Source organism: Parambassis ranga, chromosome 13 (genome assembly GCF_900634625.1).
Source record: "Parambassis ranga chromosome 13, fParRan2.1, whole genome shotgun sequence".
NCBI lineage: Eukaryota > Metazoa > Chordata > Actinopteri > Ambassidae > Parambassis > Parambassis ranga.
The window spans coordinates 14738252-14762847 of record NC_041033.1 but is presented as its reverse complement, the minus strand read 5'-3'; the positions used below and the strand labels follow the sequence as shown (position 1 = coordinate 14762847).

General features: G+C 40.5%; 3 protein-coding genes across 6 annotated transcripts in view; 2 read left to right on the top strand and 1 right to left on the bottom strand.

The window, feature by feature from the left end:
- Positions 1-2763: 2763 nt before the first annotated feature.
- Positions 2764-17358, bottom strand: kiaa0753 (KIAA0753 ortholog). 4 transcript variants are annotated; one of them, XM_028420539.1, is made up of 18 exons: positions 16913-17358; positions 16381-16674; positions 16015-16276; positions 15776-15885; positions 15626-15688; positions 15229-15450; positions 14805-14982; positions 13898-14091; positions 13659-13789; positions 13279-13425; positions 12742-12831; positions 11764-11851; positions 11587-11658; positions 11247-11417; positions 10954-11035; positions 10595-10715; positions 5584-5811; positions 2764-3460 (listed from the first exon to the last, which is right to left on the bottom strand). In XM_028420539.1, the coding sequence occupies exons 1-18, from the start codon at positions 17120-17122 to the stop codon at positions 3307-3309; spliced, it is 2817 nt and encodes a 938-aa protein (XP_028276340.1). In that variant the 5' UTR covers positions 17123-17358; the 3' UTR covers positions 2764-3306. The 4 variants fall into 4 exon arrangements, with proteins under 4 accessions (XP_028276340.1, XP_028276343.1, XP_028276342.1 ...); XM_028420542.1 differs by having other exon boundaries at positions 11587-11655; XM_028420541.1 differs by having other exon boundaries at positions 13279-13422.
- A 255-nt stretch (positions 17359-17613) lies between these two features.
- txndc17 (thioredoxin domain containing 17) lies at positions 17614-19536 on the top strand. Its single transcript, XM_028420543.1, has 4 exons — positions 17614-17880; positions 18085-18166; positions 18876-18951; positions 19094-19536. Exons 1-4 carry the CDS (start codon positions 17736-17738, stop codon positions 19160-19162), a joined length of 372 nt encoding a protein of 123 aa, XP_028276344.1. The 5' UTR covers positions 17614-17735; the 3' UTR covers positions 19163-19536.
- Positions 19537-20162: 626 nt separating this feature from the next.
- nxn (nucleoredoxin) overlaps positions 20163-24596 on the top strand; it is a 48400-nt gene continuing 43966 nt past the window's right edge. The window contains exon 1 of the mRNA XM_028420429.1: positions 20163-20661. Coding sequence (XP_028276230.1) covers positions 20353-20661 — 309 coding nt within the window. The 5' untranslated portion in view covers positions 20163-20352. The remainder of the gene's footprint in view (positions 20662-24596) is intronic.

Here is a 24596-nt window from a genome sequence, read left to right as displayed (position 1 = left end):
TGCAGATTTGTTGTTGTTCCCCATCTGAGGAAAAGATTCAGTAGCACAGTGGGTGGAAAAGCACAATTTACAGCTCAGCTGTATCGACTGAACAAAAAAACATTATATTTATATCCATATACTCCTCAGCTTGTGTGTCACAGCACCAAGTGAGGCAGAAGATTGGCTCATAGCTTTCACATTTACTGCTGGGCGAAAACACGCAACAGTCTGCTCTGCTGTTTAAAGCTACAGAGTGGGATTTCTGTCTCCACCTTCTGGCAGTGCTTGTAATTACATAAACATTATTGATGGACCAATCAATAACTGGACCACAGTTTACAGTCTTGTTCTGATACTGCTTGAGTTGCTGTGTCAATTTGAAGTTCAATAAAGTCATGTGTTATTGTAGTAGTGAATTGCATCCACTTCAAACGTACCTGTGATACATAAGCTAAACTTTGCACTGAAAAATAGTACAGTTGTAAACTTGAGGTACTTATAACCTACTTAACCTACATATTAGGTTATTCAGTGTTGTATTTAAAGATTTAAAGAAAGCATATTGGGCCTTTTATATGTATCAGCATGATAGATACAGCTAATGTTCAGGCGCATGTCATATATGATATGATGACAACTTAAGAACTGGCCTGTAAACATCTTGTTTTCCTCCCCTTACCCTCTGTGTCCATGGAAAAAATTCCAGCACGTTACCACATGTACTGTGTACAAATGTCATGTCATTATGTGATTGTGTTAAATGTATGCATTGAAACTGCAAACTAACTTTCATGTGGCGCGCCTTTCTCCCTGGGATTAATAAAGTGTTTCTAAATTCTGATTAATAAATCTAATGTATTGCTATAGATGTCAAACACCAAACAAGAAGTGCAACAAGCTGCTTTATATTCATGAAGGTGTCAATTTAACATAAAGAGCACTTTGAATTCTGATTGTGTCTGCAGACAAATCCTTAACATGAATACATTTGATTTTTGATTATTATTTGGTGTGGCCTCCACCTCGCCTAGTGACAGCTGGACACTCCAGCCTGTGAGCCTCTTGACGGATAATGGTTGTTTACACTATAGTTTTGCTACTTCAAGTGAAGAGCATTAATCATTTTTTTCCACAAACTTTAAACCAAAGGTAATATTTCCTTTGACACTGCCATTTTGATTGATTTGCTTTGATAACTAACTAATCAATAAAAGAAGAAACTTAGCTCAGTGGGTGATGGTTATTTATTTGCCCACTGTAACGGGGAAGTGCAATGAGTGATGTATTAGAGAGAAGGGTCATGATGCTCCTGCTGAAGTGAGCTGATCTGTATGTCAGGGTCTATTCTCATCTTTATCTTGTGCAGTAAAAACACCAACTTTCTCTACTTACCTCTGCTGCAGGCACACAGCTGCTTTGAGGCTGACAGGTAATCTCTTTTAGTCTGAGTTTTGTCGGCTCACTGCAAGGACTCTGCTTCCTCGCCTGTTTCAGACAAAAACTTCCTAACAGCTCCGCCTGAGACTTCTTAGCACTCCCAAACAAAGCAAGCCGAGATTGAATTTGTGATGAAAATGCTGCCTTTCAGTCAGTCACAGGTGTTCTGTGATATCTCAAATAAAGCCTTGAAATAATTTAGCACAAACACAATTGCAATGGACAATACTAGAATGCAAACAGCATCTATATTTGCATGACAGACCGCTTACTGATGACCAATATCTCCAGCATAAATCATCGTTCTGACACTTCAGCCCCAACAGACAATCCCCAGAGAGGTGCAAACATGACTAATAAGCCAAAAGATTAAACATCCATCTGCCAAAACCAACCCAAACGTCACAAAGCAGCCGTACTGTATAATACCTGCATGAGAGAGGGCCCCCTCGATGCATCATGAATATGTTTTCTGACCGATTAGCTCTGGTAATGAGTCAGCACTGGCTGGTGGCAAGGTCGAGTCAGATCATTAGAAATTAAAATAATGTGCTAAACAGTACTACTTCTGCCATTTTCACAGTAGCATCTGTTAGTGCGGCATTATTGCTGAAGAATAAACCACATTTTGTCATTACTAATATATTTACCATCCACATACTTAAGGAAGAGTTTACCCCAAAATAAATATACTGTATTTTTAATATAGCTCTGAGTGCTATTTGGTTTAAGCTGCAGAATTTGGGTGTTGAGATTTCGGATTTTTCTCCAAATAATGGAATTAGATGGCACCCAGCCTGTGAAGCTAAGCCAATGACATACCAACACCACCTGATACAAAAAAGGTTTTGGTGTAGCCAGTAACAACCCAGAAACATTCTCTTTTTCATGCCAGAGCAACATCAGTTCTTTCTCCAACAGAGCAGACAGCAACATCCCCAGTGTTAGTCTGTTTGAAAAGAGGAGTTTGATTTGCTCTCTGCTCGAGCCTGTGAAAGCATCCACATATCCCGACGCCCACGCCGAACCCAGCCTAAGAGAAAGTAAGGGGCAGCTCATTCAGTGTGAGCTAATTCATTCAGTCACTGTGATGTCCCCTGTCAAAGGCTGGTCCCCACAGGCATGCTCCCCCTCTGCCCTGTCTGCTTGGCTTTCATGTTGTTCTCAAGGGACTCACATGTTTCCTCCTTATTTCGCATTCAGATTCAGAATTGGACCTGTTTTGTAATATTCACTTTGTCAACAGCCTACAGTGAGAAGATTTTTTCGGGGAAAAAGAAAGAAATCAAGAAAACACTTGGTGCATTATACACACTCTCTTTTCTAATTCACTTAGATAAGACATTTTCCAACTGCATTGAGACCTTTATTTAGACATAAAAGCAAAAAGAGGAAATCGAGTGGCTTCCTACATCATTTCGGTGGAGACCATATGCAATTAATTTATTTCCATATTCCAATGTAAAAATAGAAAGTGTGAGTAATCCTCAGGGAGATTTTAAACCAAGTGGAATGGGAGGGCAGTAATCTTATAATCCCCTGTAATGTCGTAATGGTCTCTCTCCAAGCTTATCTACACTAAACTAACTTTCCCAAAAGAATTCAATCACAGATGCAGAAGGACTGTAAAGAGTAATGTGACAAATGCTCCCTGTGCAAATCAATAGTCTGATCAGCTGCAGCTTCATTAAAATATCTGTAATCCATATGAATTTGGCCATTAAAAAAATAAATATAAACACCTATGAGGTTCATTCCAACATGGCATGTCTGCCTGTGACAAACCTCTACAAAGAATAATAAATAACCATAATCCAATTATACAAAAAGATGTAAGACTTTCACTGATATAAACATATTTCTAAGAAACTGCTACCCCCATGCATCCTATTGGCTGACCAGAGCCGGGGCTGAAGCAGGCGGTGACTGCATCGGCTGCAGGAACTCTGAGGTGAAGACGGCTTCGGCATACTCCTCCACTACATCCTGAAACTCTGCAGCCACGTCAACCAGGGCCTCCGACAGCAACTCATCGGCCAGGCTGGGAGATAAGAAGCAGAACATTAGAAAGTCATTTTTCCTAAAGTTACAGGGTACTCCAGAACCATCTGTATCTTTCTGGTGTAGGTTCTGGAGATACTGATAGTAGAGATTGTCTTGTCACAGTGCTGCAGCTGACATATTTCACTGTCACCTGCTCCTAAAAAGTACAGTTCTTCCCCGACTTCCAGAACTTTGAGATTTGATACTTTTTAAAATGACTTTTAACTGCAAGGGTTTTTTTTCAGTAAAACTATCTTCACATCATCGGTGCTGCTCTGCACTGTGTGTGCAGCAGTATGTTTCAACATACAACCAACGCACACTCAAAGCAGACATGGACACACACAGGGCAGGGAGAGGAGAGGACAGAGGAGAAACCAGTAAATGACAGCAAATGACTCTCACAATTATATAATGTAACATAAGTATATTTATAAAGGTAGATACTGCGCCAGTGGTCTCCAATTTATATTATTATTATTATTATTCTTATTATTTATGAAAAAAGTGGCACTTTGCTTTTCTTATGGAAGTCTGTGGTCTTCGAAAAAAAGTCCACCCCTGACCTACGTGGATACATAACACTGCAGGCTTATTATATTATATTATTATATTATGACAAAACAAATCCAAAGATTTATGGTCATTTGAATTAACACATTTTCTAAAACTATAAAAAAATATGAAGGGATTTGGACACAATGTGAGAGGTGAACCACTTGAAACATGTCCTTTAAGCTCACTTCTTGTGCAGAAGGTGTGATTGAAGCAAAATGAAGGAAAATAACTCTTAAGAACAGAGCTGGGTGCAGCATCAAGCCAAATTTCGGTGTTTGATCATTATCTGGGTCAACACAGACGCAGAGTCTGTGGAAGGGACATAAAGAATGAGTGAGCATAGTGAACACTCTTCTAGAGACCACAGAATGTCAAATTATTAGGTTGTCAGTGCAACAAAACCATCAAAGTGATTGTGTGTTGTTGAGCTCTCTGTGCCTTTAAAGGGACAAGACACAGCGAAGGATGTACAAGTATGGATTGGGTACAGCCATTAGGAAGTACTATTATCACTAATAAGCTGAGAGCCATGCTTGCCCTTTGTAATGACTTGTATTCTGTGCAATTACTGGTGTGTTAAACATGCATAATAGATTCATGCAATTGCACAAATATGCAACTTCATCCAAACACTCAATTATTATCCCTCCTGTTTTTGCCAAGTCTTCTTCTGAAAAAATTCAATCAGAGAAAAAAAATCTCCAAGTTTTGTATGTTTTCTATGTTTTGGCAGTGCTAAAGTCTTTCTATGTTGCAATCAATCTGTTAGCAGACAGATTGAATGAGATCCTCCAGGTGGTGTGGCTCCACAGCAGCACTAGGCTGCTTATTACCATCTCATCACACAGAAAAGGGTTCTGCACTGTGTCAGAATAGCAGGGGGGATGTACCAGACTATATGTATCTGTTCTCTGGCTACAAAAATGCTGAGATAATTGGATGGCTTCTCATTGTGCAACATCCCTTTTTTCCAGAATCAGAAAAGCACAGATTCCTCTCTTGAAAACTGAATGTGAGTTTGATAATGAGGAAGTGACACAATAAAGACAGGTCCCATAGTCCCAACAGCTTTTCAGCTCTAAATGAGCCCACGTAAAACTGAGACAGAGAAGGTGAAAACGTCTATCTTTAAGAAGTTTAGTGCCAATATATCAAACACATGGATTCAATATATTCATAGATGAAAGGCAGTCTGTACTGCACCAACTTAAGTATTCTGTTATGCAAATGTGTGAGTGGGAGAGAAAAACGACTCTGAACTCCAAATGGGGTTCTATGAAGACCATAAACTCTGCATGAGACTTTCTGACTGAGGATGCCTGGCTTTATACTGTGTCCAGCAACCAGTAAACATTTCTGGGAGACAAAGGGCAGGAAGGACAAATCTGTTTGCTGTGGGACTGTTTACAATACAAGAGACACTTGTCATTTACAGTGAATGTTTGGAGTTAAGCTGTTGGATTGAGTGAGCTTACAATGAATCTTGGCAGCAGTTGTCATCATAAATTATCTTGTCCTTGGTAATCATTCATTATTAGCTGTTATAATAAATGTAAGTTTTACCTGTCTGCGATGGCCCATGGGTTAAAGCTGCCAACAGCCTGATGAGCCACAACACGCAGGTAGTCCTCGTAGTCTTCCCGGTACTGCCGGATGTTTCTCAGCATGCTGCCTGGCACCGAGATAACGGTCCCCCTGCCTCCCTCCACTGGGCCTGGGAACACAGCGCTGTTTCTTGGCCGCTGCTCGTTCTGGGATGTCTCCTCGGTCAGACTGTTCTCAGACAGGAAACTGTTTGTCGAAACACAAGAGAACGCTCATGGGGACAGGCCAACAGGTACTTTTTTCATTATCTTGACCATTGTAGCTGTATGAACTGCATAGATGGCAGAACATAGAGTAGTTTCTGTAGGGAAGCAGTACACTCATTTATTGACAATGGAGTGCAGGGCTGTGAAAGACTGTGGAAGATCTTGCTGTGTCCGATATGAGGCTAAGGATGATGAATTTGGGAAAGGTGTCAGAGTGCAGGCCAGCGCTCCCGCCTACCCCTTGCGTTGAGTGAGTAGGGGCTCAGCTGGTCATCACAGTGGTCTGGCTTTTTAATCCTCTCTACTTGGACAAATCAGCCAGGCTCTCACAATGGTGCTCACTGTGCTATATTTAGTGTTGCAGTAGCTCCCAAAGCAAAGTGCCTCTCTATTGTGCACCCTGGGCCTCAGCTGAACTTGTTTCAGTTTTGACTACGGGGGGTGCAAACCACAGGGTGGCCATAAATATCAAAGTGCCAGCACAGTCGAGTCTGCTTCCAGTTGGAAATGGGTCGATTTACCGTCAGACAGGCATCCGAGGACCAAAGTGGCAAAAACCAACAAAACAGCACACTGCAAACTCACTGCCTATTTATGAAGTCAGAGTGGCACCTTTGCTTTTTTGTGTTGGAAAATGAAAGGATCAGTCTGCATTATATGCAAACAAAAGACGTTCCACAGAGGCAAAATTAATCTTGCATACTGATCTGTGAACAGGTGATGTGAATTGAAAAAGAGAAGGAGTGTTGGTGGCACCTTGGCACTCTCTCTTCTGCCTTATAACATTTAGGGCATGAGGACAACTGTAATGAATATTCTAGTAAATAAACGGGTTTACAGAGGCATGTGTGTGTGTGTTTGTGTGGGCAGCGGTTAACAGAAACTGCTACTAAACAACTTGGTTTCAGAGGGCAAACACATACCAAAGCAGAGTAGCAGCATTAGCCATTAGTGAGATCACACAAAGATTGTCTCTATTTCAGCAAAAAGCTAGTTATGTAGCGCCTGGCATATCAAAAGACTTGGCTGAAGGGCTGGATAAAACCAAAAAGGTGGCTCAGAAATAGTCAGAGTGATTCAAGTGAGACCCACATGTGTCATCCACAAAGAATATGTGGATTGCCACAGCCTGCATGTTAGATTAGACTCACTATGAATCTGTGGTGGAAATATCACAACTGTAAATCTTACTAGATACAAACTACTATCCTAAAAGGACAACAAAGCGATGGAAGAGTACAATATAGCTGAGTGGCACTTTCATGTTTTTATTGATTTGCTTGACCTGCTGATAGAGCTGCAGTGGGTCAGTCAGCATTAGAAAAAAGAGAGGTGGGCAATCAGTCTGGGCTGCTCACCATGGATACATAAATCTTATCTGCTGCTCTGCTGATGTGTAAAAGATGAAATCTCTCACTCCATTGTCTCAGTGGTTGTTTGAGAGCACTCACACAGGCACTGGCACAAAGACAGCTGAGGTAAAGACTAATAGAGGCTACTGTGGAAACTGTATTAAAGAGGACAAAGACTGTGCAGGGTCTGCTGATAGACAACAGTGGCATGATGTAAACAAACAACTGTACAGTAGTGAATATAAGGGCCAAGACACACCAACAGACATCAATGAGGAGGAGCCAGCTGTGGCGTCCTATTAATGCCAAAAAGGATCACTTCAGTAACTACAGAAAACAGCTAGAACATGTGTATGTTCTGCATTTGAATAAGAATGGAACAACTACCAGTAGCTACAATTCAAAGCGGAAAATTGGTAGTGATTTTTCTTTAAATATCACTGTAAGCAATGCAATTTTTACACCAATCTTGTTCACCACAGGTAAAGCCTGAACTTGAAATTTTGCTTGCTTTCTGTTCTTGTGCACTGGTTTCCAAAGCTAAAGAGCCAATCAGAGGGATCTCTCTCACTGACAGGCTCTAACGGCAATTTGACATGCTCTGTGGGTTGGTTCTGAGTGACTAGCAACACTAAGGGTTTGAAATCAGCCCCTTTGACACAAAGACTGTATTATAATGCTGCTCTAGATCTCTACTTGTGTTTGTTCACAAATGTGGACACTGACAGGATTAACACAATTCCACATCAATGCAAAAACATACAGCATTTTTCAAAATAAAAATCAATGCTCTTTTCGTCAGTTGCTGTGTCAACAACAGCAGACTTCTATCATCAAAACTTTTTTCCATTCTGCCATATCCGAGTGTCTGTCTCTTCCAAAGCCTTTACATTTTATGCTTGTATTGGCACAACAGTATTATAAATCTGAACTGCAGATATAAAACCTGAACCTGGTATAAAATATACCAGATATAAAACCTATAAAACCTGTTCACCAAATGAATATATTATATTATTATTATATATCGCCTGGAACATTATGTTCCTTAATGAGGTAAATAAAGAGATTAAATCAACATTCCATGTTTTTTTTCCAGTGTAGTAACTCAACAGTTTAGCTTTGCAGTTTGATGCCACAGAGTGCCTCAAAGGGAAGCTAACTGTCACATGTCATTTCATGGATTACAGAAAGAAGAAACTCAGATCCTATTTCTCCCTGTTGACCGATCACACACATTGTGACATGTCCTACATATTGTATAAGATACGTCTTGACAGCAAAAATCAACAATAGCTGAATATAGTATGCAACAACTCAAGCCCAAGGTGGTTCGAATTGTTCTTAAAAATGCTCTTTCTGTTGAGTTAGCACCGGTGTAATAAGCAGCAGGATTCTGTGTGGCACCTGGGTCATTTTAGCCAGCAACAACCAGCCAGCTTGTCACCCTTAGGACTTCAGGGTGACAGTTCAGTTCAGTTTACGAAGTAACTTCTTGGCCTCCAAAGACAGATCTACAAAACAATGTGCCCAATAAACACAAGTATCTCAGACCAAACTCCCTACTCCAACCACTACTTCATTACTCCTTTGAGGACTAAGCACAGTAGAAAAAAACTACTGTAGATAGTGAACATGTTCTTGTTTGAAATGTATTGTGAGGCAGTGTCTCAATTTAAGAGTTGCATTCCTTCGAAAATGACACCTCTATATGGGTCTATACATTTAACATGTAGCTTTGTTGCTCATTCTAAGATACATACATTTATTATTTCAATGTTTTTACACAGTACTGCATTATCCAATCAGTCAGTCAGTGACTGCTGGATCTGGGTCTTCACTCAGAGCAGGGGTGAAAGGGGGCTGATGTGAACAATGTTTCAGAATTGATGGTAATACTTTCATATATGCAAATGACAACAATAACTTGGAGCCTCACAATATTACGCAGGCATGGCTCATATGCACAAACAAAGCTGTGCTGTCACATCTCATTGTGGTAATAATGTTGAGGAGAATCTAATGTAAAAGAGACTCAGCGATGACGATGATGTGTGAGTCAGCAGAAAGCAAACCTACTCCCAGTGCTGCTCTGTCACCATCAGTGATTACTGAGGGTCTTTGTTAATCAGTGTACCAATAGTGTCTTCACCTGCTATGGCAAACAAATTAAACAAAATCTTGTCAACTTAATTTTTATCTTTAAAATTATTTAATGGCTTAAGAAAAAAAGGTCAACTTGCATCGACTGTGATTCAACGTGTGAACAAAAGCATAACATGAAGGCCCAGAAGAGTGCCCACACTTAAAAAGCTCTATAATTTGGACTGAGGATAAGAGAGAGGCTGATTCTACAGGGATACAGGGTGTTTCAGAACAAATGAGCTGGCAGGTTCTTACACAACTTTGTCCTTGTTAAGGCTGAATACCTCGGAAAATGAATAAAATATACATTAAATACTTGACTTCCCAGCGGGAGCAATATGTTTGACAAAACATTTGAAGCATTGCTTGATGAATGCATTAAGAGGACAAGTCACAGGAACAGTAGATTGTAGAGCAGTGAGGCAACTGGACCTAAGGCGCTCCAAACTGACTGACTTTAATTTGCTAATGGTAACACCCTGAATTTGTCACAAGTACCCTGCTGGCTCGTCTGTGTCAACAACTTCTATTCCTTCCATTCTCTCTTCCCTTCCTTCCAAGTTCCTCATTAATTTAAGCTGTAGAGCAGCTGCAGCCAAAGCCCTGGGCAGTACACAGTGTCTCTGGAGTCTGCTGCCAGAGTCAGGAATAGGTTCTGCCCCTGGTACGGTAGCCACCAAGTGAGTTTTGTAGGATGAGTAAGGCATCCCAGTGGAAGAGCGACAACAGGGCAATAACACATCATGTGGAAAAAAAACACTAAGTGTACATCACTGGAAAAAATAAAACATTAACCACTTCCTTTTCAGAGACTAGAGGCCCAATTAAACCAGCAGCAAATTACTTCCTGACTAAGTGGATGGAGGATGCTCTTAGAGTACAGTAACAGCAACAATGATAGGACGTCTTTACCAGGAACTTGATACATTATTTTTTTCCTCATAAAAAGTGACCGGCTTCCCAAGAATTTAAAATCTACTGGTGCCACATGTGCAATTATTAAAGATCTAGATAAAGATAAAGGTCTATTGTTATTCAATCAGCAGTACTAGACTGGAGCCATGATGACCAGTAATGGAGGCCAACATCTCTTACCTCAGTGCAAAACATTCAGAGGGAAGTTAAATAGGTCAAACCTTGATACCAGGCTCCAGTTAATATTCTGATAACACTCCAAAATCGTCTGCTGATGGCTGCTGTTTTTAAATCATGAAGAGGATAAAATGATATTGGTGCAAAAATGGGGTAAAGGACATATTAACCCACCCGGTCTCCACAGGTTTCTCTAGAACGATATCAGCTGCAGAGGTTTGTGTCAGCACTGGTCTTGTGAGCCTAATTGGCTGAGGAGAGGCTGGCCTGGAGCCCTGAGCACAGCTCTGGGATGCTGGGAGAAAGAGAGAGAGGAGAGCGGGGTAAATGTCAGTGTGTGTGTGTGAGGGGGACAGGGTGGAGCAGGGGACAGACAGAGGAATAGAGAGCATAGAGTCTAAATGACAAGTATTCAAATACTGTCAGTTGTAGCACTGTCTCCTCCTACAGGAGACACCAGGAAAATCACTTTCAAGTCTACTTTTACATACAAAAAGACAGGAGTCATATTTATTTGTACATCATTCTTTTACCTGCTGCTTCTGGTCGGTCCCAGTATAGAGCGTCTGAATATGTTATAGAGGCAAACCGTCTCCTCACTTCCTCCTGATCCTTCTGCTCAGACACACACAAAGAACGTGCATTACATAAACACATTGTCCTCCTGCAAGCAGAGAGCCTCAAACAGCCTGAACATCATAATTGAGTCCAGACATAAGCAGCAGTCGACCAGAGCTGTCATAACAGCACGCTATAAATACCTATCCGATCACAACTGACCTTTCAGGTTCCTCAAATGACCTTTTGCTGGTAGGGCAGCTCTCACCTGTATCTCCTCCATACGAAGCAGCATGCTCTCCAGGGTGGAGGCCTGCAGCCTATACTGGGCCATGCCCTCCAACTGTCCGTCTCTCTCAGCCGCCCACGCTACCCGTGCTGTGTCCTCCAGTAAATCTTCCAGCAGTGCTTCACTTAGCTGCTCAGCACTCTCTGCAGCCTGTGGAGGACAAATATTCACAACAGCAGAGCCTGTGTAAGCTTAATATTTGCTTAGCTCCACAGTTGTTGAGTTCTTGTTGTTCAATTATTGCCATGATACAAAATTGTGTAGACCAAACAGTATATAACTCTCTGGACACTGTATTCTTTAGCCAATCCAACCTCACCCTCTCTGCAGCCTGCTCAGACAGCCGACTTTTTTGTGAGGACTTGATTCTGTTCCTGGACTCCCCGATCTGCTGTGGTAAAGAAGACAGACAGAAATACACACACAAAAAAACACAATTTAATTTACAAGGGAAGTAACGTCTGGCACTACCCACATATCATTTACATCCTCCTACCTGTGCTTCATCCAGAAGGGGTTGAATTCCTTCTCTGGCCTTCTGCTCAGCTCGCTCAGCCCACTGAGCTGGCGAGACAACTTCAGACCTGTTAACCAAAACATGCCCACACAGCAAGCTGTCACACAAGAAGTTCTCAGGAATCACTTCAGGACCCAAAATGAACGATTTCCAGGTAATATTATTAATACATTTGGACGGGTAAAGCCCCTTTCACACAAGGCAAAGAAACCCACTAAAACCTACTAATATCTAGATTTTGTTGCAATGAAAAAAGGGCACAAGAATAGATGATGCAGCAATGAAGAAATTCCATTCAGGTCCCATAAACCAATGACAAGCTGTTAATAAATAGAAATTTCACATTTCTAAAGAAAGCCAAACCTCTCACTGTGAAACAGTTCGTTAGGTGTCTTTATAAGAGAGTAAACATAAGCATGAACCAACGCAGCCACTGTTACAAATTAATGTTTTGTATTTGCTGCACTCTATGGTCTGGTTTTGTCGTTGGTGTTTTAGACTCTCCTGTGACTAATTAGGAAATGCATGCTGCTCTGTAGAAACACATGCTCTCCCCGGTATCGAATGAATGGGCCTCAATCACAACCTGCATTATTTTCTGTTCTTTTGTGTGTAGATAATTGTGTCCGTGTTGTAATTCCCTGTGTTGCTGCTCATTCGATGGTGGGCCCAGTGCATTGTGCTGTATGTCAGATTACTGTGTGGATTACTGCTGTGGGTTGGCAGCTACATCTAGTGAATTTAAGTAAGTGGCTTTTATAACTATACATATACCCCTATATAAGGGGTATATGTATAGTTATACAACAACAAAATAAACAAAATAAAATGTATATATATATATATATATATATAAAAACCATGTATTATTTGACAACTACTACTACATTATAACATCCAAGTCAGAGCCCTTCATTAAGTGTGCTAAAAGTGTAATTAATTGCACTAGTGCCATACCTTAATCTCTGAATGCGCTCAGCTTCCTCTTTACTTAGTTGGTTGAGCTCTCTCAGCCTTTGCACAGTCATCTTATCCAGCCGAGTTTCCCTGTAGCAAAATACAAGGTCAATTAAGCCCTTCAAATAAATAACTTATAATCCCCATTTCTAAAATGAGTCTGCATGCTGCTGATTAATAGGGAAGGACAATTGTATTAATTAAGATTTGATTAAACAGACACATATGTGGGACACTCAATCAATGAGGTGCTTATAAGCACTGAAAAACAGGCCAACTATTAATCACTCAAAAAGAGAAATGGCCTCAATCAAGCAGGCAGCCAGATTAATTTATTGGAAAGAATTAACTTTGAATTAGAATCAGAGTATTGCCTGTGGCCCTCAGCAAGTGGGGTCTGACATGAAGGTTAGAAATAACTCACTGAATACAGAAAGAGGACTCATTAACATTCCTTTCCTCTAGAGTTCAACCACATTTGCCAGGACAGATTATCTAATGTGTGAAGCAGAACATGAATCAACAAACGTTCCTCACCTGAATGTTTCATTATTTTTTTCTGAGCTCAAGGCCAGCTCAGCTCTAGAGGCACCACCACCCACCCTCTGCTTTGGGGGGCTTGGTGAGGACTTCACTGGAGAGAAGAGACAACGGGGCTCTGGTCCGGCCCTCTGAGGTGAACTGCTGATATAAGACAAATATATGAAAATCAACAATTCTACAATCATTTTAAGCTAATAATCTAGCAGTAAATTATGTCCACATTCTGGCTAAAAATAATCATACTGGATGCAAACTTAGTGTCTGGCATTACAACAGTAACTGTAGTTACATAATAACATTAATCATCGATGGAGCTGAGAGTCATGATTTAAAATATCTGTGCCATCAGCAGCACCGAGAGATAACAGGCTCACCGGTGTGGAGGAGGAGAGTGAGGGGATGTTGGTATCCAGGGCACAGAGTGCTCTTTTTGAGGGAGTTGGTTTAGTCTGAGCTGAGAAGAGACTGTAGGCTGCTGGAAACCTGCATCCTGCATGTGAATACGCTAAAAAACAATACATGTCATTTTACAGGAACCTCACACATAATTAACACTTCTTAGATTTAGTAAAATATTAAACTGAACATTAAATCTTAACAATAAATAGGGCACCTTCATTACGTTAGCCTTTCTTCTCTCAGAGTGGAGTCCTTTTTTGCAGGTTGAGTGTGTGTGAGCTCTTCCCTGCAGTTCTCTTAGCTCCCTCTGCTGGACGACTCGCTCCAGGCCGGCCCTCAGCACCTCTCGTCTGTACACAGGCTGGCGAGAGGCAGTTTTGGGCTTCTGTGGAGCCCCTTTTTTCCCTGCTGACGCAAATAAATATTACTTTTGATTGTTTTTGATTAAATCTTATTTCTCAACAGAAATTAAAATATGGGGAGTAACTCAGCTTGAAACCTGGTGAGGGTTCTTCACACTACCAATTAAACAATTAGCATGCACTCTCAGCAACCTGTTTGGCATGTGGTTCAGGGACTTAAGTAATGCAACAAAGCATGTTTCTATGGAGATGTAGATTGCAAGTGCATTGTAGGTGTTTATTCTCTTGTAGAGGATGCCTCTCAGCCCAATGGGAGGCAGCAGGACTTAACTGCTTATAAATCTGAGCAGCAGGGGGCCAAGGGCCAGAGCTCTTCACTTCAGTTCCTGTTTTGCTATCACTTTCTCATGGCTTTGTATCAATTTTCAGCCTGGGCATAGCCATTTAAACACAGTGGGAGGCCCAAACACAACTGCACAAAGGCCCTTAGGAGACTTTGGTCTACCCAGGAGACTAAATGATTTGCCTTTCATCGAAAGTCATACATATAGTCAATCTTTGTGTACTTTACTTTTCATAGCCTCTAGCAGTGAACAGACAAATGCAGAAATTGATGTAGAGAAATGCAGCTATTTCAATACAGCAATTTTATCTGCAAGGTCATAAACTGCATAAATAAATACTTTTGCTGAGACAGAGTTTAAAAAAAATCATTACTCATTCACACACACACACACAAAAGACCATGTTCACACTCACCACGACCTCCTCTTCTGGGATTTGTGGGTTTTAAAAGTACTTGAGCAGCTACGGCGCTGGGGCCCTTGAGTGCAGTAATGGGTGACACACTGCGATGGGGCGACCTCCTGCGTGGAGGACACGTCTGAGCCTGCATCTTTTCAAGCATCTCTTGTTTACTGAGAGCAGACTCCAAAGTCTATGAGGAACAGAGTGACATTAAAGTCTTATATTGTTTATATTAAAGAATGCTAGACAATTCAACCTTGAAATAAACTACATGTTTAGACATTAATTAACACTGGATGACTGATGGTGTAAACAACAAATTAAAGATTAATTAATTTCAGGTTGTGGGAATAGATACAGCAGCTCTGGGTTGCAGTCTAAACAATTAAAACATACATCACAATCCAGACAGTGAATTTAACATAAGCCTCCTCACCTCCAGTTTTTGCAGGATGTCAAGGGCTGTCTCAGGTATAGCTGAACCCTGGACCACTTCGACCTTAGCTGAGCACAAAGAGAGCTGGCGTATAAGCTGGCCCAGTTCTTTGTAATGAGGGGGGACCTTGCTATAAGACAGATCTGAAAGCTGATGGATGATAACCTGTAGGGCCCTCAGTGCCCCACGGTGGGCAGCTGCAAGCCTGTTTATTGCCATAGACTGAAAGAAGAACAGATTAACAAACACATTGTTGTACTAGATACAGAAATAGCAAGAAAAAAAGGAACAGAAAGCCTACAATGTTATCTTACATCTAACTTCATTGCATGATCATTAAATAAATGCATACACAGAACTCCACATAGCAGTAAATCCTGACTCTGCCAGGATGTACCTTTTTAGTGTCCCATAATTTCTGGCTCCGTAATTTCTCTATATCTTCTTGTATCTCTTTTACCTATGAAACAAAATCACAGAATAGATAATATAGAGACAGCACAAATCAATTTCAGGTAAATTATCAATGACATTGACATTCTAATACCTGTCGTTGGAGAACATAAATGATACGTGCTGAGCGAGCTGCCTGCTTCTGTCTGCGTAACTCTAATTTTCTTTGCTCTTCAGGCTCCATTGGCTCCTCAGTTTTCTCACCTGTTGTTTAAAACCCACAAGACATTGCATGTAATTTAATAGACACACACAAAGCATGAAGATTCTGGTGGCTTCCAAAACTGTGACAGCTTTTTACAAGTTTAGCTATAATGTGTAATCAATTGTTACCTCTTTTAGCTAGCTCTTCCACTTTCTGAATATACACCTCCAGCTCATTTTGCAGTTTGAGGATCTCATGGCTTAAAGGTTCCTGTCTGCCTCCCGCCACCTGCTTTGGACCAGGGTCTCTTGTTGGAGGTGACTGGCCAGCCCGAGGCATTTGAGAAATTGGATGTTTCTGTGATGTGTGCTTTTTGGCTCGAGCTTGGGTGACCTTTTCTTTTGGGCTGGAGGCCTTTGCTTTTGCCTTACTTGGAGTGGCTGCTAGCTCCTACAGAGAGAAGAAAAAGCTCAGTTTACATCTGAACAAAGCAGAAACTCCTTCAGTTAGCATTTAATGAACACTAGTTAATTATAACAAATTTATCATTTTACCTGAAGAAGCTCAACATCACTCGTTTCATAAAGCGAAGCCTCCTCAGAACGTTTTGGGGAGGCTTTTTTCAGTGACTCTAGTTGCCTGCGTCTCAGGTCTCGCTTGGCCAGCTTAACAGCAGCCTGAAGCCTTTCCTCAGACAGTGTTGTAAAGCTGATGGAGCTTCTGGTGCTGTCCACATTCTCAGGTATGTCTGACAGTGGCAGCAGTCTCTCTATCACAATGGGGGCTGGTGGGCCTATGTGGGTGGCTCGATTGCGGGCACTTGCAGGAATGGCTTCATTGAACAATAACTGCAATTTGCAAAATAGATCTTTCATGACTCAAATTTTTCACACCACTTTCACAATGAACATTTCAGTCACAGTTTATTTGGGACAAATCGAATGTAGTAGTTTGTGATTTTCCCACAACCTGAAATACAATCTTAATCTTGTAACATTGACATTTTAAATATAGTGACTGTATGAAACAAACCTCGCAACCAAGCGTATGTGAGCTTTGGATCATACGTTTATTGCGTTTATTTACCTTGGTTTGGGACATCCCAGTGGTTGAACTGCTCCGGACGATAACGTTAGAATCTTTAGAAACCCAGTCTTTCTCTTTAACTTGATGTCCCAGAAAAATCCTGGGATAACTCGGCAAGAATTGTGCAGACATAAATGCAAAAAACAGCCACAAAGAACTGTCGAAAGAACTTAAAGAATTCTTGATATGTAATGCTAAAACAGTTAACATTAAGCTAACTCAGCTTCTAAATCTACATTTGCTAACGTCAACTTAATCCCAACATCGTCAATTCTAACATTTCGTCTTCGCTTAGAGTCACCTTTTTCCTGTCTGTGCAAGATTTATAAGATAAGCTAAGCATGAAGTTTGACTAATTTGGATTAATTAAAGTAAAACTCGCAATAATTGTTTTAATTTTTAGTCCAAGCTTATCAACAATTTGAAACGGCGCCATGACAACAACAAACGGCTACGAGACGGAAGTAGGTTTTTGTAGCAGGTACGGGTCGTCAATGGAGTCCAACTTAATCAAAACCGCTTTTAATAAAATGTTATATATTATAATAGTAATGTATTTATAGACGGCCAGATGAGATATATATACAGTATCTGGGACTAATATGCAAACACAATACACGGTTTAACTTTAAAAAAGTGTGCCATGTAAATTTAGGTAGGCGGTCACTTTAAGAAACTACGCACAATCCGGAAGTGATACTGTCAACTCTGCAGTATTTCTACCAGGTCCAGTGTTCAGAGGACCAGCATTGCAATCGCCGTTCTTAGTTCTTCAGACTAATAACTGAAGTCAGTGCCTTCTATTCACCATCTCGGCCAAAACATGACTCATTACGAAGAAGTAAATGTTCATGGATATGAAGAATTCTGTCAGGCTGTGTCTGAGAGAAAGGGGAAGGATATTTTCACTTATTTTTCAGGTGACAAAGACGACAAAGGGAAGAGCTGGTGCCCAGACTGCGTTAAAGGTAAATATTAATATCTTCCTTCTTGTATATCAATAAGTATTGATGTCAGATTCATGTACTTTTCAGTGGACTTGATTGAAGTAATATATGGCAATGCTACCTTATGTAAGATACTTTTTATTGCTCTGACATTGAGGGGGTGTGCCTTTAAGGATTTTTATACTTAATTTCATTTTTAAACAGTTTTACTTCTATTTCTTCCAGCTGAGCCTGTTGTAAGAGGAGAGATGACCCACCTTCCTGAGGGATCTGTCTTCATCTACTGTCAAGTTGGAGAAAGAGCCTAGTCAGTAATTACTCTTTATTATAGAGTTAAAAAAAAATGCTAAATACAATATTTTTGCATTAAAATGCAAAATTAACAATTAACATTACCATAAAATAGAAGCGACCTTAAAAAGGCCTACCAAACATGTTATAGTAAGGACTGAACTAAGATTAGAACTGAAGAGAGCATTTTTATTAATGTGGCTCCCATGGCCTTAGTGCATTATATCATTTGTGGCTACCTGGTAACATTATAAAATGTAAAAAAAATATATATATATTATCAGGTGTTTTTGCAAAAAGAGAAATGTAAGACATTGTGTCAGTTAAAATGAATACTTAAAAATATAATACTACTTCATAATAATGTTAGGTATTCAAAGCAAGTGAAACAAACACTAACTTTTTTTATTTTCAGACAAACAAAGCATTTTTCAACATAAAGATTTTATTCAGGAAAGTCTGTTCTACCTCATGAAAAATATTTTTTCTAAAGAAATACAGCTCCATGCACACACAACGACAATTCTGAAGCGGATCTGCATCCGCTTGCATGCACTCATTAGCACTATAGTTGTCTATAGTTGACATCTGTATATTGATTAATGTAGTATATATATATATATATATATATATATATATATATATATATATATATATATAGTTCTTGCTGAGTTCACTAATATTTTTAACAGTTTTTTAATAATGTTTTTTTTGTCCTGCTTCAGTTGGAAGGATCCAAACAACGACTTCAAGAAGACTCTTAAGCTCAGTGGAGTTCCCACTCTTCTGCGATATGGCACTGTAAACATACATTTTCTTCATATTGAATTAAAATTATTTTTTATATAAAGAAATTGGTGACCAAATATGTAAGTTAACATTCAGTTTAATCTTAGATATATTGGGAAATGATCTGTGTTTAAGATTTGTATCTGTGTTTCAGCCCCAAAAGTTGGTGGAGGAGGAATGCTTCAAAGCAGACCTGGTGAGGATGATGTTCACCGAGGACTGAGGGATACTGAGCTGTTCACTTTACTCTTACATAATTCAACATTTCTTCCCTGCTTTACAATAAACCTAATTTGACTCCTTGATAATCATGCACACAAAACACCTTCCTGTGTAATTTAATTACAGTAAGTTGACAACCAAAACAAGAATCATTCTTTAGACATTCTTTAGTCTTAAAGAAGGGCACAGAGTGGATTTGACCTGCTGTTAGATGTGTATCATCAGTCATTGCTGAACTGTGATTAGAGAATTATACATTTATTCGGATGTTATTGTGACACACTACAGTAGTTGATGAGTTTTTTTACTGTGACCTTTTTGTATTTGATTTGTCTTTGCAGTAGGCCCTTAATAAAGTGACATTGATGTTGACCACTTGCATGTGCATTTTCTTTCTAGTATGTTCAGCAAATGTCTAAACATCATTATCCTTTTCTGGGTGTTTACACATGCATTGGAAAGGTTTGAAAACGACTTTAATATGTTGCCTTTTTATGCATTGTAGAATTTGTAAATATTTGTTACATTTGTTTGTAAAAATGTGTTAATTTTCACCCTAAAGTGGTGTAAGTTGTGCCAAAAATCCTGAAAACTAGAGGCAGCCGAGGCATTTTTCACGTGTGGACACTAGGTGGCAGCACATCCACAGGAGTTTAGTAGTTTAACACAAACGTTGTTTTTAAATTTTCTAAATTTTATTGTCTAATAAAACTTATTAGAAAGGGAAACTCGTAACATTATTGACGAAATGCGATTTTAATGGCAAAATCTATGATGCAGTTGCTCCTAATTTGAACAATGTTTTAGATTATAAAACATGTAAAGTCATATTTTAAAATGTTTTAGCTGCATTTTTTGCTCTTTGAACAACAAATATTCTTCTAATATGCTGGTTAAGTGCTTTCTTTGCAAAGAGAATATGTCATATCGTGATAAAAGTGGGCGCTTCACATAAAAAAGAGCGCTGTTTCAGTCAGGGCGATTTAAGCGGAGCGCATTCCTGCACAGCGCTCACACCGGAGGACGAGCAGCGGTGAAGCACAGACCGCAGAGCCGCGCCGGGGCTGGAGCTCACCTAGAAACCTTAGAGCGGAGGTGGAGGAAGTGCAGGGTGTCGACTGATCGTAGCGGTTACATGCGCAGCAGTGTCGGCCGAGGGTAACGTTGTGTGTTCGAGGACTGTACGCCGCGATGTCGGAGTTTCTGGTGAGTCTTTTCGGGGAGCGGCTCGTCAACAGCGAGAAAGCCGAGGTGGACGTGCAGTCTCTGGGCGCCAAGCTGTCCCTGGTCGGGCTCTTCTTCGGATGCAGCCTGAACGCGCCGTGCAAGCAGTTCAACGGGAGCCTGTGCGAGTTTTACAGCAGGTTCAAAAAGACGTCTGAGCACAAAGACAAATTGGAAATCGTCTTCATCTCGTCTGATCAGGACCAGAAACACTGGCAGGACTTTTTGCAGGAGATGCCATGGCCTGCGTTACCTTTCAAAGACAGACACAAAAAGGTAAGATGGGCATGATGAGGAGCAGCACACACAGACCAGGGCTCAGTCTCTCAGGAGGCTTTCTGTGTCTGTGAGTGGGCTGAAAATCCCAGAAAAATCCCAGAAAAATGCATTTAAAGACGGGATCTGCTTCCCTGTCAGTGCACAGGTGTGATGAACATTAGTTTACATCATTAACTTCTGTTTAGTCAAATTGTATTAAATCTGAGACGATCTTCAGATTGTCTGTAGGAATCAGGTTATAAAAATACACACTAAAGTTTAATCCATAATCTAATCCATATTTAGGGAAAATAAACAAATAATTTTCAACTGCATGGCATCTAATCAGTATATGAAAGGGTCAAATATTATATGTAAATTACACTTGCCACACTTTTTAAAATCAGATGTCAACACTGTGACAAGCAGCCAGATTGATTTAGTTGACTCTTATTATATCAGTGTTTAAGTCATTTTAACAGGAGATCTTTTGTCTTTCACTTTTGCACCAGCTAATAAATCTGAGCAGGGACTTATTGTATGAACAGTATTTCACAGCTGTTATGTTGGATCTGTCTGCTTGTTATTATGTATCTTGCCTTTTTTGGGCCTTTTTGCCCTTATCTGACTGCTGATCTCCTGATGATGTCAACAAAGCATTGTGCGAGAGATCTGTGGTTGATTTTTCTCAATTATTTTTTATTTTTGACTAATTTTTTTATATACCTCTTGAGGACACTTTGATTTATTATTTTCTTTTTTATTGCCTATCAGGAGAAAGCATTTTTATTATTGTTTATTAATTTATTTCATGATTTATCTTGAAACACAAATATATTTCTCAAAAAATATACAATATATAATATTTCCAGGTTTCTTTGAAATTATCCACATGTAGGTTAGATAGAAAATGAAAACTACACAGCAGAGCTTTCTTTAATGATAGAACGCAGCACAGTTTTGTGTGTGTGTATTTCTATATATATTGTGTGTGAGGGTGCTGCAGGATGTCAGAGGGCCGTGCCAGCGTCCTGTTAGCAGCACGGGACTCATCCTCTTAATCTGGACGTAATTGCAGATGAGTTATAAACAAAGACTGCCTCTGCCTCTGCCTGGCCTCAGTCAGGCATGCCAGCCATTTCTGATGATATGTTGCGGTAGATTTGACCTTATTATCATTATTGTGACCTTTTTTATTTTTTTAAGACGAGGCCTACATCTGCTTTAATTAAAATAAAAGATCTATTTTCACCTTATAAAGGAATATGAAAACAAAGAGGCCTAGAAATCTTTCTCAGTCCTTGTTCAGAACCTGCTCTGTATGTAGGTGGCTCACGCTTAATCATTGTGTCGTAAAATCTCTGAGATTGCCAATGATGGTTTCCGTTACACCTCATAATGAAGTCCAGGCGTGATTCAGGCTCAGAGATGACATGGTTGGGGGGGGATGGAGTGGGTGGATGGATGCAGGCGGGTGGGGGGGTGGTCGTCTTGTTGTCTGTGGGCGGAGCACGTCCATCCAGCGTTATTGTGTCCAAACTGCATGTGGAAAATATCTGTGGCATCAACATAAGCATTGTTCGCACTCTGTCCGCCGTCGCCTCGGCCTTATGAGAATATTCTAATGCAGCTGTCTGTCTCTGATTCACAGAGGCCTGCAGTTCCGCTCCCCTTATTCTCTCATTTATACCACAGCAGAGAAAATTCATATAAATGGGATGTCTCCAGAAGCGTGCAGAGATCATCAGTCACTAGTTAAATCATCATTTATGCATGCAGCTGGTACCCAGATTCTTCATAATATAACAATTACCTATGATGGGACCTGTGTATTTATTCACATCCCAGTCTTTGTCCGGTGTGTGAGTGCATCTCCAGAGTCTGAATCTTTTTATTCATATTTTGAATTTTATTTTCCATCTGTTTAAGTCAGAGCTGCAACATTAGAGAAAATGAATCTACAAAAATAAATAAATAAATATAAAAAAAATGTTCCAGACAAATATTAATTTGTTGTAACTTCTAACTTTATTATATATGATACACACACACACACACACACACACACACACACACACACACACCGGCGTTCCTAATACATCAACTTTAGTTGTGGGAGTAAAACAATTGAAAGACTAATTGAAAAGTAAACGGCAAATAATTAGCAGATTAAGTGATAATAAAAATAATTGTTGCTTGCAGTTTTAATTAACATTCTATTGTGAGGGGATTTATTTAGACAAAAATGCACCAATTTTAGTGTGGCTAATTCAAGTATGAGGGTCCTGTTTTAGGTGTGAAGCTATAGTTTCTGAATGAGCTCCTATCGTGTGCCGCAGACGAGGGCCTAATGAGTGAGTGGTGTTGACCCAGCGGAGGGCTCTGTTGATGTTGTGGGTCTGCGGGGTCTAAGTGGTCCTCTCCACCGTCCTCTCAGGTTGCTTTTTTTGACTTACAGTGCAAGCCGAGCTCATCTCCCGGTGAAGGATGGAGTTCTTCTTCAGTCGTGTTGCTCAGAGCCTCCTCCCTCTGCTCCCCCCTCCTCCCTCCTCTCCTCCTGCTGCCCTGTACTTGGCTATCTATTCCTCCTTTTCTTTCTTTTTTTTTAACTCCAGGGTTGTCCAGGCCTTCCTGTTGCAGGAAATGTTTGTTATTTAATCAAGAAAAGGATAGTGTTCTTGATTAAATACAGAAAGAGAGGGAGGAAAGAGTGCCGCTGTTAAGGCCAATCTTTATTTAATCTGTTCTTGGACAAAAGGTGAAGCTGTCATGTTGTTCTCTGGTGATTTTATAACCAAAATAAATAGACGGAAAAGTGTAATTGGCCTTTTTATGTTAGTGCCAGTTAGTCTGATTTTGTTTTTTCCACATGTACATATTTGCTTTTATGAAGGTCACACATAGGTCAGCCGCTCTGAGTGGAAAGTGTTAGTCAGTCTTGAGGTAGTGTTAGTCTTTAAAAAAAAAAAAACAGGAGTGCAGTGCTTTGTTCCTGTGACCCACCTACAGTGAGTAGCCTCTGCAGAGATGGCCAGTTGTCTGTCGTGACTTGCTGGCACTACCTTACATGGACTTGAACAGAGAGAGAGAGAGAGAGACTTCCGTGTAAATCAATTAAATCCTCGGACAACACCATGCAAAAACCCAACATGAGTAAAAGGGGGAGAACAAGTGGAGAGGCTGCCAGAGTTGTTCCAGCAGGAAAGGGCAGCAGAGGGGGAGAAGGGGGGAGGAGGTGGGCGGGGGGGGTCGCAGGTAGAGAAAGGCCTCTTGTCCACATGGTCGGCAGTTCTACTCTGCAGCTGGCCTCCAGTGGCTGGAGGTCTGGCTCGGCTCCCAGCCAGCGGATAAGAGGGCAAGAAGGGGCTTCAGAGTGGGGCTGAGGACACCTTTCATCAGTATGTTAGTGATCTGCTGAAAACTGCAATGCATTCTGTCCATCACACACCTTGGGCCTTTTTGCCCTCTGACCAGAGAAGTGGCTAGAAAAGTGTTATATCTGCAGGTTGTAATCCTCCATTCATGATCTGATGGGTTTTGGGGGCCTGTATCATCAGATGTTTTCCTCTTTGTTGTGTTCGCTCACACAGTGAAGGGGTAACATCACGTCAACAAAATGTGAGATTTTTGAGGCTTCTGTGATGTGGAACATGTGGGACTAAAGGCTTTAGAGATAATGACCAGTTTCAGCTCAGCCCGCCTGCAACACAGCTCATGAGAACAAACTTTATGCAATGATTAGTAAGCAGAAAAACATTTCAAACAATGTGTGTGACTCAATGCAGATCCAGCCAATATAAGAACATTAGTAAGTGATTTCTGATCCTCAGACTTTGATTCTTTCATCAAAGAGTTCAGTAAGTAGGCTAATATGGAGTTGGCTGTGGGGCTAAACAAGAAAATCAGCTAATGCATGCTTTGAGGTATTTGACCCTGGCAGATTAAAGGACCAA

What these genes read in the sequence shown, in the direction of transcription:
- txndc17 (XM_028420543.1), top strand. Translation starts at nt 17,736, where the DNA reads ATGACTCATTACGAAGAAGTAAATGTTCATGGATATGAAGAATTCTGT. An exon ending in GTGCCCAGACTGCGTTAAAG is followed by an intron (nt 17,881 to 18,084) that starts GTAAATATTAAT and finishes TATTTCTTCCAG; the next exon opens with CTGAGCCTGTTGTAAGAGGA. An exon ending in CAAGTTGGAGAAAGAGCCTA is followed by an intron (nt 18,167 to 18,875) that starts GTCAGTAATTAC and finishes GTCCTGCTTCAG; the next exon opens with TTGGAAGGATCCAAACAACG.
- kiaa0753 (XM_028420539.1), bottom strand. Translation starts at nt 17,122, where the DNA reads ATGTTAACTGTTTTAGCATTACATATCAAGAATTCTTTAAGTTCTTTC. An exon ending in GAAAGGCTAACGTAATGAAG is followed by an intron (nt 13,790 to 13,897) that starts GTGCCCTATTTA and finishes ATTGTTTTTTAG; the next exon opens with CGTATTCACATGCAGGATGC. An exon ending in GAGAAACCTGTGGAGACCGG is followed by an intron (nt 5,812 to 10,594) that starts GTGGGTTAATAT and finishes TTCGACAAACAG; the next exon opens with TTTCCTGTCTGAGAACAGTC.